This window comes from Plectropomus leopardus, chromosome 16 (assembly GCF_026936395.1).
Source record: "Plectropomus leopardus strain MGB_pleo_1.0 chromosome 16, ASM2693639v1, whole genome shotgun sequence".
Classification (NCBI taxonomy): domain Eukaryota; kingdom Metazoa; phylum Chordata; class Actinopteri; order Perciformes; family Serranidae; genus Plectropomus; species Plectropomus leopardus.
In genome coordinates this window covers 11,467,772-11,480,040 of record NC_142191.1, presented here as the reverse complement: position 1 = coordinate 11,480,040, position 12,269 = coordinate 11,467,772, and the positions used below count along the sequence as shown (strand labels likewise).

Sequence of the window (12,269 nt, the reverse complement as noted above, 5' to 3'; positions counted from 1 at the left end):
TCATTTTTTTTTATTTGCTATTTATTTATACATTTTAATCTGCTTTACTATTTTACGCGATGGTAAATTATGTTATTGTTTTTAACATTTTTATCTATTATTATTTGTTCTATTATCCTTTTATTTAGTTTTTATCAACTATTCAAAGTATTTTATTTATTGAACTTATTGTTAATATTATATTTATTTATTTATGTATATCTTTTATCTATAGGTTTTATCCTGCCTCTGGTGTTTCCTCACTTACGGCAGTGTATCCTCAGTTCCTGGTTTTAATGACAACTCTTACTGTATTGATTAAATTGATTACATAGTCTTTTGAGACTTCTGGTCTTACTGTATAAAGCACTTTGTGTTACAGTTTTGCTTGTATGAAAAGTGTTACAATAACAAAGTCTAACTGACTGATTAAATTAGTAGTAAATGGAGCTTGTTGCCTCTCTGTGAGACATCTCCATGTAACCAAACATCAACAAAATCTATTTAACAAGTGTTATTCGAGAAGAAAAAAAAAAAACAGGCTTAGTCTTTCCTCCAACCTTCCTCACACCTGACTTTATCTACACTGAGAGACACGCTTGTTGAGTTTAAATGCAGAAAAAAATCAAGAAACCAAAGAAATGACAACAAACAAGCAAAAGCCCTGCGGGAGTGAGGACCAAGTGACCTAACCGTTTGCATGTACAGTAAATTCTTCCAGCAGTTCTGAAATGTCATATGCATACAAGGGGCCTTATTCAAACATCCATCTGTACGTGTGGGTGGGCAGGAGTTTCCCCAGCGAGCCTGAGCTCACACCCTGCTCGTCCTCATCCCTCTGTGACCTTCCTGTCTGCAGTTCATATATTCCACATTAATAAAGGTCATAAAAAGAAGGAAACTACAGTGTGGCACGCTGTATAAATAGTGTTGACACAACAAATGACGAAAAGGGGCAGTGTTGCATGGGGATGATGTCAACCCTGTGCCTTTGAGAAACAAACAAACAGACAGACAGCTCTTCTTTTTTTTTTTCATTTTTTAATCCTGCTTCAGAGCTAAAATGTTAAAATAATAAAAGCAGCATTTGATTTGTGGTGACTGGCAGCTGCTGTGAAACTAATTTGTTAGAAAGAGTTCGATAAGAGCGCAGAGAGAGGTGTTTTTGTGCCATCCTCGCAGCTGGGTTTTGCATTAATGGATCGTGTTTCCACAGATCTATGTGCAAATGAACCTGTAGTACAGAGAAAAGCTCATGACAGAAACTTTAACAACCAATTTATGCCAAGGATCAGTCATTAGCTAACTAGAGAACAATGAGATCATCAGAGAATCAGTCAAATGGGAGCTGCTCTCTGAGTGCTGGCCTAAAGTCAGGATGATCTCATAACAGAGCTGCTCAGAGGCAACTTTATCTCTGTCAGTGCCAGTGAGAAGTTTAATGTGGTCATTTATTCAGACCGGCACTTTAGATCAGCAGGTCTCTGCTGGACTTAATTTACAAGTTGATTGAATGACAAAAGAAGAAATACTATGGCACTGAGAACAGAAATTATATCCACATTATGTTTTTTTCCTCCTTTTGCCCCTCACTTGAATCCTTCTGGGCCTTATTGTTCATTTGAGGAGTCGTGCTGTTTGTGTGTAACAATGCTACCACCGTGTGGTCAAGAGGGGTACACACAACCCCTTATTTATTTATATTGAGAAAAAAAATGGGACAGGAATAATAAGTTACGGCATCGCTGAAGCTAACAGGTGTGATGCACATTTTGTTAATTTGGTCTATCGATGGCTTTTGGATAAGGAAAAATTTCCACAGACAAAAACCATCAAAGGCTAAAATAAGGACAAACCTAAATTAGAACAGCAGAGGAAGACTTTCTCTTCCAGGACAGACATGTAACACGTCTGTATCAGCGGTGGAAAAATAATTTAGATGCTTTAATTGAGTAAAAATACTCAATTAGGGCTGCAATAAAAGTTCTGCATTCAGAGGCATTATGATGATGAAGGTTTTATTTAATAAAAAAAGCAGTGATGGCACGACTTGAACAGCCTATTTTACCCATCTCAAAGTTGCAGAAGAAAATCTCTGCACACCTGAGTGTGTGACAGATGTGTCAGAGGAGGGAGCGATAAAATAAAAAAGAGAAACTCCTGCACACTGTCCCGCTTACTGCTCACATATTTACTGAGTGACAAAAAACATTTCGCTCTAGCAGACTTTCATCAGGTATGATTGCGGCATCAAAACTATTCAAGATATAGAGACTGCCTCAATTTTTTCATTATCCAAACAGCAAAACACCAAACCTAAGTTAAGTAATTTTCTTATTTTGCACAATAAATTAATATAACATACATCATAAAAGCAATGTATTTTATGTCTCCATCTGCTGGTGGGTCATCACAATAAGAGTATGCATAATATGATGATAAATTCACAACAGAGGAAACGTGATGATCACAAAAATTAGGTGGGAAAAAAAGCAGATATATATCGATATCGGTATGATGTATCGGACGAATTGGTTGTTTTTATATCGTCATATTGAATATCCACAAAAGGTCCAATATTTTGCATCCCTAATAATAGGACATGTAGTCTATTCTGTGTATGTTTATGATGAAGATGGTGATACACACCTTTAGGAAGTTATTATGATGAAACCATCTGACAGACTTAAAGGAAAAAAATCAACCTTTGGTGTTACTGATAACATCTGACATCTAAAACTTATGACAAGAGGCCCAAAGTGCACACTGATTTACCAGATTATTTTTCTCTCCATAAAACAAGAAAAACAGATAAATCAAACTACATATATTCTCCTGCATGTCACACATATTTAGGGTGCAAAAGTGCACCAATATATCCCCTTTCTCTGCAGTCTGAGCGTACAACTGATCATCAGATAACTATACATCAACCTCGCTGTAGCCTTAACCAGAAACAATGACAAAACTCAACAAAAATGACCCATATTAAATCACATGTGACACCACGGCGGGTGCCAGACACGTAGGCCTATAAACAATTAAAAAACAAACTTTACAGCAACTGCAGCCACAAGTTAACAACAAAGTGTAGCTTGTTGTTGTACTCACCTGTTAGCAGCGTTTTGTTAACTTTAAGCGGAGTCCTAAATCTGCTGCAGGTCCAACGTTTCCGGTCGTTCATTCTGCGTAAAAATGTAACCAGTCCACGCGGTTTATCCGTCCCAGTATAGCCAGTCCACTCGGCAGTAACATCCAGAAACAGCAGAAAGTCCTCACACGCTTCCCTGACTGTAAAAGTTTCTCAGTAAACGCAGAAACCCCCGTGAAAAAGCCACTGTTTTTAGCATTTAGCATGTTAGCTGGATCCAGCACACACCTGTTGGTCACGCTCAGGTCGCAGCAGGGGTGTTTGATTTGAGTCACTTAGCTGCTTGAGGGGGCGGTGCATTAAACCAGTGATTAATTACGATTAAAGGAGAACAACGTCCATTTTAAAAGTGTTATTCTTAAAAAATTAACAATCTCACAAATCACAGAAAATAAATAAATACTAATAATAAATAACAGTAATTATAATATCAATACATAAATCAGTTTTGGAAACCTGTAGATTTTTTTTTAATGGACATGGATAGAAACAAAAGCAAGCAAACAAAAATAATTCATATTCATATCACACGGGGGGAGGGGGGGGGGGTCACCAAATAAGTTTTTTTAATATTCTAAAAATCTGTTGCTTTTTACGTTATTTGTGAGAGCGAGAGGAAAGCATCAAGTTGAAATCAATCAAGAAAAGATAGAAAGAGGGGCATAAACCTACATTTATTTGTTTATGGATAAGGAATTTCTCATTAAAATACAAAAATTAACAAAAAAGTTTAAATATTTGTTACTTGTATCATCATAATAACAGATTATATCTTTGAGGGTAAAATCATGACTGATGTTAAAGTTATTTAAAACACAAGAACTTAAATACCACAAACAAAACATTGTTGTCTGTTCTGAGTATGTTTATTATGAAGATGATGATACACACCCTCAGGGAGTAAAGGCCTCAGACAGTTATTTAAATGAAACCATCTGACAGACTTAGAGGAAAAAACAAACTTTGGTGGAGCTGATAACTTAGAAATCTAAAACTTATGACTAGACGCCCAAAGTGCACACTGTTATTTTTCTCTCCATAGGACAAGAAAAACAGATAAGTCAAACTATATATATTCTGCATGTAACCTAAACTTATGATCAACATGTCATGCCGTGATGCCTGGATTTTACCCTCAGCACACTGTGATAACACACAATATGTCCCTGACCCCTGACCTGTTTTGAGTGTGCGGGGTTTAACCGCATCAGTTTTCTTATGCTGCATTCAGACTCCTTTTACCAGCATTTAAACCTCTGAAACCTGAGAAAATGGTTTAATTTCTTTCATAAATACCGGAAAAAAACACAATTAGCAAGTTGGCAAGAAATGTCCTGCGAACAAATCAGAAAAGGTGACAAGGAAATGATATGAAAATAAGCGAGGGAGATCATTTGATACTTGGGGGGGGGGGCAGAATTGAACCCACGGCTGCAACCTTTGTACATGGGACACAGCTCTATCCACTGAGCTACCAGGCACCCCAATATTATACTTAAAATTCTGTAACTAAAAATAAAGAAAAATATGTTCTGTTATTATTATTTGCAATTATAACTAATTGCTTTCACTTTCTTGATGTCATTTTCTTGTATTTTTTGTTTTATTAACTTTTCTTTTTTGCTTATTTTCATGTAATTTCCCCTTAAAAGAAAATTGGGTTTTTTTTTCAAATTTTTGGGCCATTTTTTGTTAAGTTACTCATCGCCCTCGTCCCGTGTTTTTTGGGGAAAAAAATCAAGCCATTTTTTTAGGTTTTACAGGGTTAACTTGGTTTACGATTTGATGGTTTATGATTTATGGCTTTCAGTCAGATAGTTTCCTTTTGAAATACATGCAGGGATTTAAAGCATGACACCAAATGACGAAAAGAAACTTTATGAAACAGTTTTATTTCATGTTAAATAAGTAAACATGAATGGTGTTACAAAAAATATCACACAACTGTGTGTCGTGAATATTTCATCCCTTACTGTGGACTGCCATTAATATGCTGCTGTATAAATTATTGTAATCAAAAAGATCTTCTACCAAAATCACTCAGTAAAACATGAAAGAGGTATTTACAGGGTTAACTTTTTAGTGTCTCGTCATTGCGGAGGCTGTATCTATATAGCTGTACATAATCAACTGTATTCTTAAAAATACTGACGGGCAAAATTGTCAAAGCACAAACAAACATTTCACAGATTTGTCTTGCAGATTTAGTGAGCGCCTTCAATTTACACTTCAAAATAAAACAAAATATTTCTCAAATTGATTTTTTTTAAATTGTGCAATAAACATCAAAATTAAAACATCAAATTTATTTCAGCATTTTTAGCTCTTTTTAAATGTATAAATAGTTAATACCACACTGTACATCTAACTCTTCTTAGAAGGGAAGTGGGTCTAAAGACTTCCTGATTGTGTTGTTCTATCTCAGTATGTTACACTGTAACAGGAAGGAGATCATGGACGTTTTTAAGGCTTTTGTGTGTGTGTATGTGTATGTCCGTGTGTGTGTGTGTGTGTGCGTGTGTGTGTGTGTTGCATCTAAAACTTGGCTTCTTCGATGACAGACGATGCAGCCAGGCTCCCGTTGTGGCAGTCGGAGGGTCCCTATCAACCAAAACAGGCTTGTTAATTCAAGAGTTTTTATGAGCACAAAAGTCATGATTGTCTCAGTAGATGTTATTCTAATTGCTAAATTCATCCTAAAACAGCAACAAACACAGAAACCCAACACATGTTCAGCGAAACATCACAGTAGATTGTTTTCTGATTTTTATGGACCAATTTATAGCATAAATGTATTGAGTTTTGTCAAACTAATAGTCCTCTGTTACATTAATGTGTTTAATGCACGTGTTAACATAACTGCTTTGAATTTTTGCTTTGCACTTACAAACTGCTGCAACTCTTTAAAATGTTGTATTTTCCTTAATTTTATTCTTTTTTTCTACACTATATTTTTAGCTTTATTTCCTATTAATATTGTCTCAACGTGTTTTATTTTTCATCTTATGTTATGCATTCTGTGCATTCTATTTTTATCCTTATTTTACTTTTACCAGTATAATCAAGTGGGTTTTTATCCATGTGAAGATGCGTTCTATTCTATTCTGATCTTATGTTATTTGTACATGTTGGCTTTATTTTGTCTTTATGTTTTCTGTGTCTTTTCATGTGAAGCACTTGGTGCATGTAGTTTCTTTATTGTAAACCACGTTGGGCTGCATTTCTTGTATGAAAGGTGCTATACGAATAAAGTTTATTAATATTATTATGCTGATGTTCTAAACACCAGGAGCTCACCAAAAATTTGCCACCAAAACTCAGGCAGATCTCCACCAGAAGTAAAGTTTCCCTTTAACAGCTGTAGCAACTCAAATTCAGCCAGCAACGTATTAACAGTAGGTAAAGACAAGGGACACATACACATGTAAACAAAAAAAGGATACATAAAGCAGGTAGCCAGTATTCATACTTAATTGACATCATTTTAAAATGGATGTCTAATTTACAAAAAAAACCAGACTCTAGTCTCTGTCTTTGCCTCCTGCACGCACATCTCAGGTGGGAAGGACTGAGACATGAGGGGAGGAGGCAAGGAAATGAATCGAGGATGTACAAACTGAAATATGAAAAGAGGAGCTCATAACATCCTAATCCTTACGGCTTGATTTCAGTTCGGAAACAGAAACACATCTATCCCAGGACACTCAAACTGAAGCAGCTTAATGGAATACAGCCTTCATTCATTATATTATTTACACCTGTGCTTTAGATGCCAGACGTCGTCTTTGAAAAAAGGCTTGGACAAATGGCTACATTACCAAAAACACACAAAAATAAAAGATAAATAAGAATAAATAGAAAATTGTAGTAACAAATAAACTGCAATATTGACACCTAAATGTCTGTATACCAAGAAATATCTAAAATCACAGACTGAAACAGGTTCAGTGAAAAAAAACTCTGATATTTACATGATTGTGTGAATTTTAGTCAGCGTGATGGTAATAAACAGAGTGGGACAGGTGTAACATTGATAAGTGGAAGGATGTGCAGCAGTTGTGGTGATCCAAAACAGTGTGTACTGATTTCTTTGTGCTCCTACCTTTGTGCGTCTGCGTGTTGAGCTAAGATTTGAGATTTTTTTTGTGGAAGCAGAAAGGTTTATGATCAGGCTTGTGCAGGAGGAGTCTGCGTCTGGGAGATTAACGCCGTGGCTCCGTAGTCTTGTCCCGACATCTGCCCCTCCGCCTAAAAACAACAGCTGCTGATCACTTCTCATTCAGTGTTCATGGAGGCGTGAGTCCCCAGTTCGGGATGATGTTATTGCGACAGAATCTGATCTGACAGGCAGTTTTGTAATTCCCCCTTGACTTGAATGAATTCCCTCTTTTATGATTGTGTTATGTAGTTGATTAAAGTCACTTAAAGTTATTCTTAAAATTTTAACTAAAGCCAGCTTATGCTTAAAAGAATAGTTTTTTGGAAATATGCTTTTTTTCTTATTTATTTCTTTTCACATAGCTTGATATGAGGAACTTGACTGCTGTGTTCATGTCAAATGTGACTTCACCACAGAGTTGGAGACTCATCCAGCAACAGTAACAATGATTTTGTCCATGGTCCTGTCGCCACCTTGGGGTAGCATTGCTTCAGTTGCTTAAACATGCTCCTGAAGAAATACTTCAGTCCCTATTTGTATATCAATTACTCACCCCATGTTACATTAAATTCATAAAGAAAATGTTTTTCTCACATGCCTCCAGTAAAAGAAGAATCCCAAAATTGAGATAATTCTTAATGAGTTAAAGTAAAATGGGTCCACATTTAACAACTGCAAAATTATATCAAAACATCAGTTAATAAACTCTCACACAGCCCGTGCAGTATAATCCAAGCTCTTTATCTGGTCATATGCTCAGTACTTCCCTTTCTATAAAGGAACCAAACTAAAGGAAAGACTTTATTATGCACTCTTCAGTTAGACACCATTGACAAAAACAGTATTTCTACCTTTCTGAATACAGGAGCTGTTGGTCTACCGCTGCCTCCATCAGTTAGTTTGTTATTGTCTGACAATGGTCTTTTAAAGGGTTAGTTCAGATTCACCAAAGTCACGCAACAACACAAACTGCTGATCAGGGCAGTGGTAGACCAGCAGTTCTTGTGTTTGATGAGATAAAATCACTGTTTCTGTCAATGGAGTCTGGCTTTAATAAGAGCATAGGTAAGTTTTTACTTTCAGTTTAGTTTCCTGTCACAAAGCACTGTCTGTTTGGCAAGTACTGAGCATACGACTGTATGAATGAGAATTTGTTTATACTCCACAAGTTTTTCGGGAGTTCTTCAACAGATGTTTTTATAAAGTTTTGCTGCTGTTACATGCGGATACCTTTTAATTCATTTGATAAAGATCCTTTTTAGTTTTTCAGATTCTTTGCTCGCCAGAGGCATGTGAAAAAAAATCAAATTTAACATACCAGGGGGTAAGTAACTGAGATACGAATGATCATTTGGGGAGTGAGGCATTCCTTAAATTTTGATCTGCATCTCATTTGAGCAAATTTTTGCACCCTGTTGGTCTTTTTTTTAGACATTGTTTCTTTCCCAAACAACCGAAGCAATCCTACCAAAGGTTGGCAAGTTACACAGTGGCAATACAGAAAGACATGCATTAATACAATGAGGAAAGTCACAATAATAAAGCATCAACTGTTGTACTATCAAAACAATTCATCAAGCTCCTAAGAAACTGTCAGTCAAAACACCTCTTAACATTTAAGCAGATGCATGCTCTGTTTTACAACATGCAGACACCTACCCAGCATGCAACTGAGACCGTGCAGCAGTATCTGGACTTATTCATCAATATTTTATGTCAAATTGCAACAGACATGCAGCCTGACTCAAGACGACAAAAACAGACACAATAGGGAGCACAGGGCAAGTTATTTCTGGAGAAGCACAAGACACACATGTGACTTTGATTGCATGCAAAATTATGATGAGCAAATAAGCATCACATTGGCCTTTTTTTACAGCAAACATGTTGACTCGTCACAGTAAGAGAAGCACAGGACTTAATGATAACATAAATAATTGCTCTGCCCACTCAGATTTGTATAAGCTATGAGAGACCTTAAAACTAACTGGAATCATTCATTTTATTTTTAATTCTTGTGCTTTTCTGGCTGTGAGACGTCAAAATGTCCTCTACGAAACATGTTCCAAATGATACAACCACCAGCATAGTTCCCCAACAACAACCAAACACAGCACCGTGTTTCTCGCTTTAACACTTACTTCTGCTTTTTTGGCCAACAGGTTTGCATTTTGTCTCCGCAGGTCAGACTTAATTAATCCTACAGAGAAATAAAGACACAGAACAATAATGAAACAAAGTGTGACTGAATGACATGACATCCAGCAGGTGGCTCTTGTGCACAGACACACACACACACACACACACACACACACACACACACACACACACACACACACACACACACACACACACACAGCAGCTCTATTGAAGCATAATGCACTTTAAGGATTTCAAAAGACTGTGGGACAACAAATTACAGTATGTATAACTCAAGACATGCCTCCTACCTTATCATCAAACCTGTGTGACTCAATATATGACACAAACTGTACATGCATTCTTATCTGATGGCAACTTCACATAAGACTTTACAGTAATGTTTAAATGTGGTTTTAGAAAAAACAGTGAGTCACTCTGTTGACCTTGGCCAGCAGAAAAGTCTCATTTAATAGTCTTGCAGTGTTTTTCTAGTGTGCACAGTGTTTAGCGCTTCAGTGGCTAATGAATTTTTAAACAGTTTTTGTTGCTCATAAACCTCGCAATGGGCCGTGCAAAAAGACCTTAATTGTTCTGTATTGACTGAGGTGCATTTAATACCTGAAAACAAACTGCTACTGTGTGTTAGGATGTACAGTGTTCCTGACAGTATGTTAATTACCTCCTGAGTGATGCAAAACTTTCCATTACTCAGTCAACTGACAACAAAATGTTTAAAGCTCCACCTTCAAACTTGTTTGTCTAGAAACTTTAGCTTACAGCTATGCTTAATGAAAAACATTTACCATAGTGAGGAGGACAAAGAGAACAACAAAGTTCCTGTGGCTACAGTTTTCCCAAAGTGTTTATTTAAAGGGACAGTTCACCCTCAAATAAAAAATACCCACATTTTTCCTCTTACCTGTGGTGCTATTTATCAATCTGAATTGTTTTAGTGTGAGTTGCAGAGTGTGGGAGATATCGGCTGTAAAGTAGTTTGCGTTCTCTCCTATATAATGGAACTAGATGGCGCTCAGCTTATGGTGCTCAAATCGCCAAATACATACATTTGGAAAACTCAACAACAACGTCTCTTTCCATCGATCATGACCCGGTTACTCAAGATAATCCACAGACCTTGTTGAGTGCAGTCTCATAGGAACTCGTAGGAACTATTTCTTCTTACTGCACTACACCTGTATAACTGTCCAGGTTTGATTGATTTGCGCTGCACCTGCCCCATCAACCACACATATGACCAATTAGATCTGCAACCCGTCCTGACTTGCCGACACAAGATCCGTGGCATGACCCGAAGCAGCAAATCCTAATACAACCATGCAATGTCCAAATAATTTGCTTAGGCAGAATGTTTAAAGTGATTATTTTTGGACATTTTACACATGTGAAACTATTATAATATATTATAAAACAAAAGGTCATGTAGGAAATTCAATTTAAATAAATATTTTATGCTTCTTTTATGGATTTAGTGGATTTATCATTTAACGTCTATGATCTGAATCGCATGTTCTTTTACCCACAAGGGAACTAAGAAATAATAAACTAATAAAATTAAGAAAAAAATACCAGCAGCTCACCTGCTGGGTACCCACAGGTACTTGACTCCGGCGTGCAGAAGGAAGCGTGCATCTACTCATGGACGAGAGGCTCGTGCTCGTGACAGTGCGAGATATATACTTTAATGGCATCTTCCTCAGCTGAGCGGTGATGTTTCCTGGCTCAGTGGTGCTGGGTGAGCGAGAGGTAGACACACGCTTCCCTCTGCACAGCGATACGGATGGTGGGTGTAGATCGGTAGAAAGAAAATAGTTCCTACTGCTCACAATAAGGTCTGTGGATTATCGTGAGTAACTGAGTCATGATTTCAGACATTGCTGTTGAGTTTTATTTATTTAGTTATTTATTTATTTTTGGTGTTTTGAAGGCTACAAGCTGAGTGCCATCTTTGCCTATATTCAATAAAAGGCAGACATCTCTACAGCTGATATCGCCAACACTAAGTAACTCACACCAAAACAATCTAGACTTATAAATAGCACTACAGGTGAGAGAAAAAAAATATGTATTTTGCATTTTGAGGTGAACTGTCCCTTTAACTTGTTGTCAAACAATTAGAATTTCTAAGAACCTGGAGGTGCTCTTCAGGTCAACCCACATTCCAGTAAGTAGGTGACGTATTTCCTTGTTATCTTTATGCAACAATAACAACACATTTGTCATCATGTTATATTCTGTCTGTATCAAAACATTCAACCCTAAAACTGTCCCTCAAGTTCAACAGAAATCATCATCTGCGTTCTTGGAATCAAACATTTTTCCCACAGGAACCTTAGTAAACTCACAACAGAAACTGAGACAAACAAAGACACTTCTCAGGCATTGCTGTGTGTGACCTAAAATCCATAACCTGCTATGACTCTGCACAGCATGTGTTTTACAGTCAGAAAGGTCTCACCTGTCATTATTGTGCCGATTAGAAGAAAAACACAAAGAAAGATGTTTCCTGCCAGTGTGCCAAAGCTGTCGATAATCTTCCCCTGGCAGATGGTGAATATAATGCCAAACACCTGTGTATGCAGAGCATGCAGTGGTTAGGAATGAAGCTGGGGCTCGCTCACACGCACACCAACACCCCCACAACCATAACAAAACAAAGCAAAGAGGCAAACACATGTCCTTAAAGCACCCCATCACTCCATTTTGATCACCCAGCGGCAGAGGCCTATGGACAGTGGTATCAAAATGCTGCACTCAAGGAAAGCCTGTGTATTTTGGCGCTACTACCTGCAGTGGTAGTGTCATGTTTAATAAATTAAT

At 37.1% G+C, this 12,269-nt stretch overlaps 2 protein-coding genes across 3 annotated transcripts in view; both read right to left on the bottom strand.

Moving 5' to 3' along the window:
• LOC121955513 (steroid hormone receptor ERR2-like) overlaps nt 1–3,395 on the bottom strand; it is a 170,576-nt gene extending 167,181 nt beyond the window's left edge. The window contains exon 1 of the mRNA XM_088089222.1: nt 3,091–3,395. The gene's annotated coding sequence lies outside the window, so the exon portion shown is untranslated. The remainder of the gene's footprint in view (nt 1–3,090) is intronic.
• A 1,608-nt stretch (nt 3,396–5,003) lies between these two features.
• Nucleotides 5,004–12,269, bottom strand: part of flvcr2b (FLVCR choline and putative heme transporter 2b) — a 31,683-nt gene continuing 24,417 nt past the window's right edge. For both annotated transcript variants that reach the window (XM_042503681.2, XM_088089197.1), the window contains exons 8-11: nt 11,908–12,019; nt 9,431–9,489; nt 7,233–7,378; nt 5,004–5,731 (exon numbers count right to left, since the gene is read on the bottom strand). In XM_042503681.2, the coding sequence (XP_042359615.1) occupies nt 7,298–7,378; nt 9,431–9,489; nt 11,908–12,019 (252 nt within the window). In that variant the 3' untranslated portion in view covers nt 5,004–5,731; nt 7,233–7,297. The remainder of the gene's footprint in view (nt 5,732–7,232; nt 7,379–9,430; nt 9,490–11,907; nt 12,020–12,269) is intronic.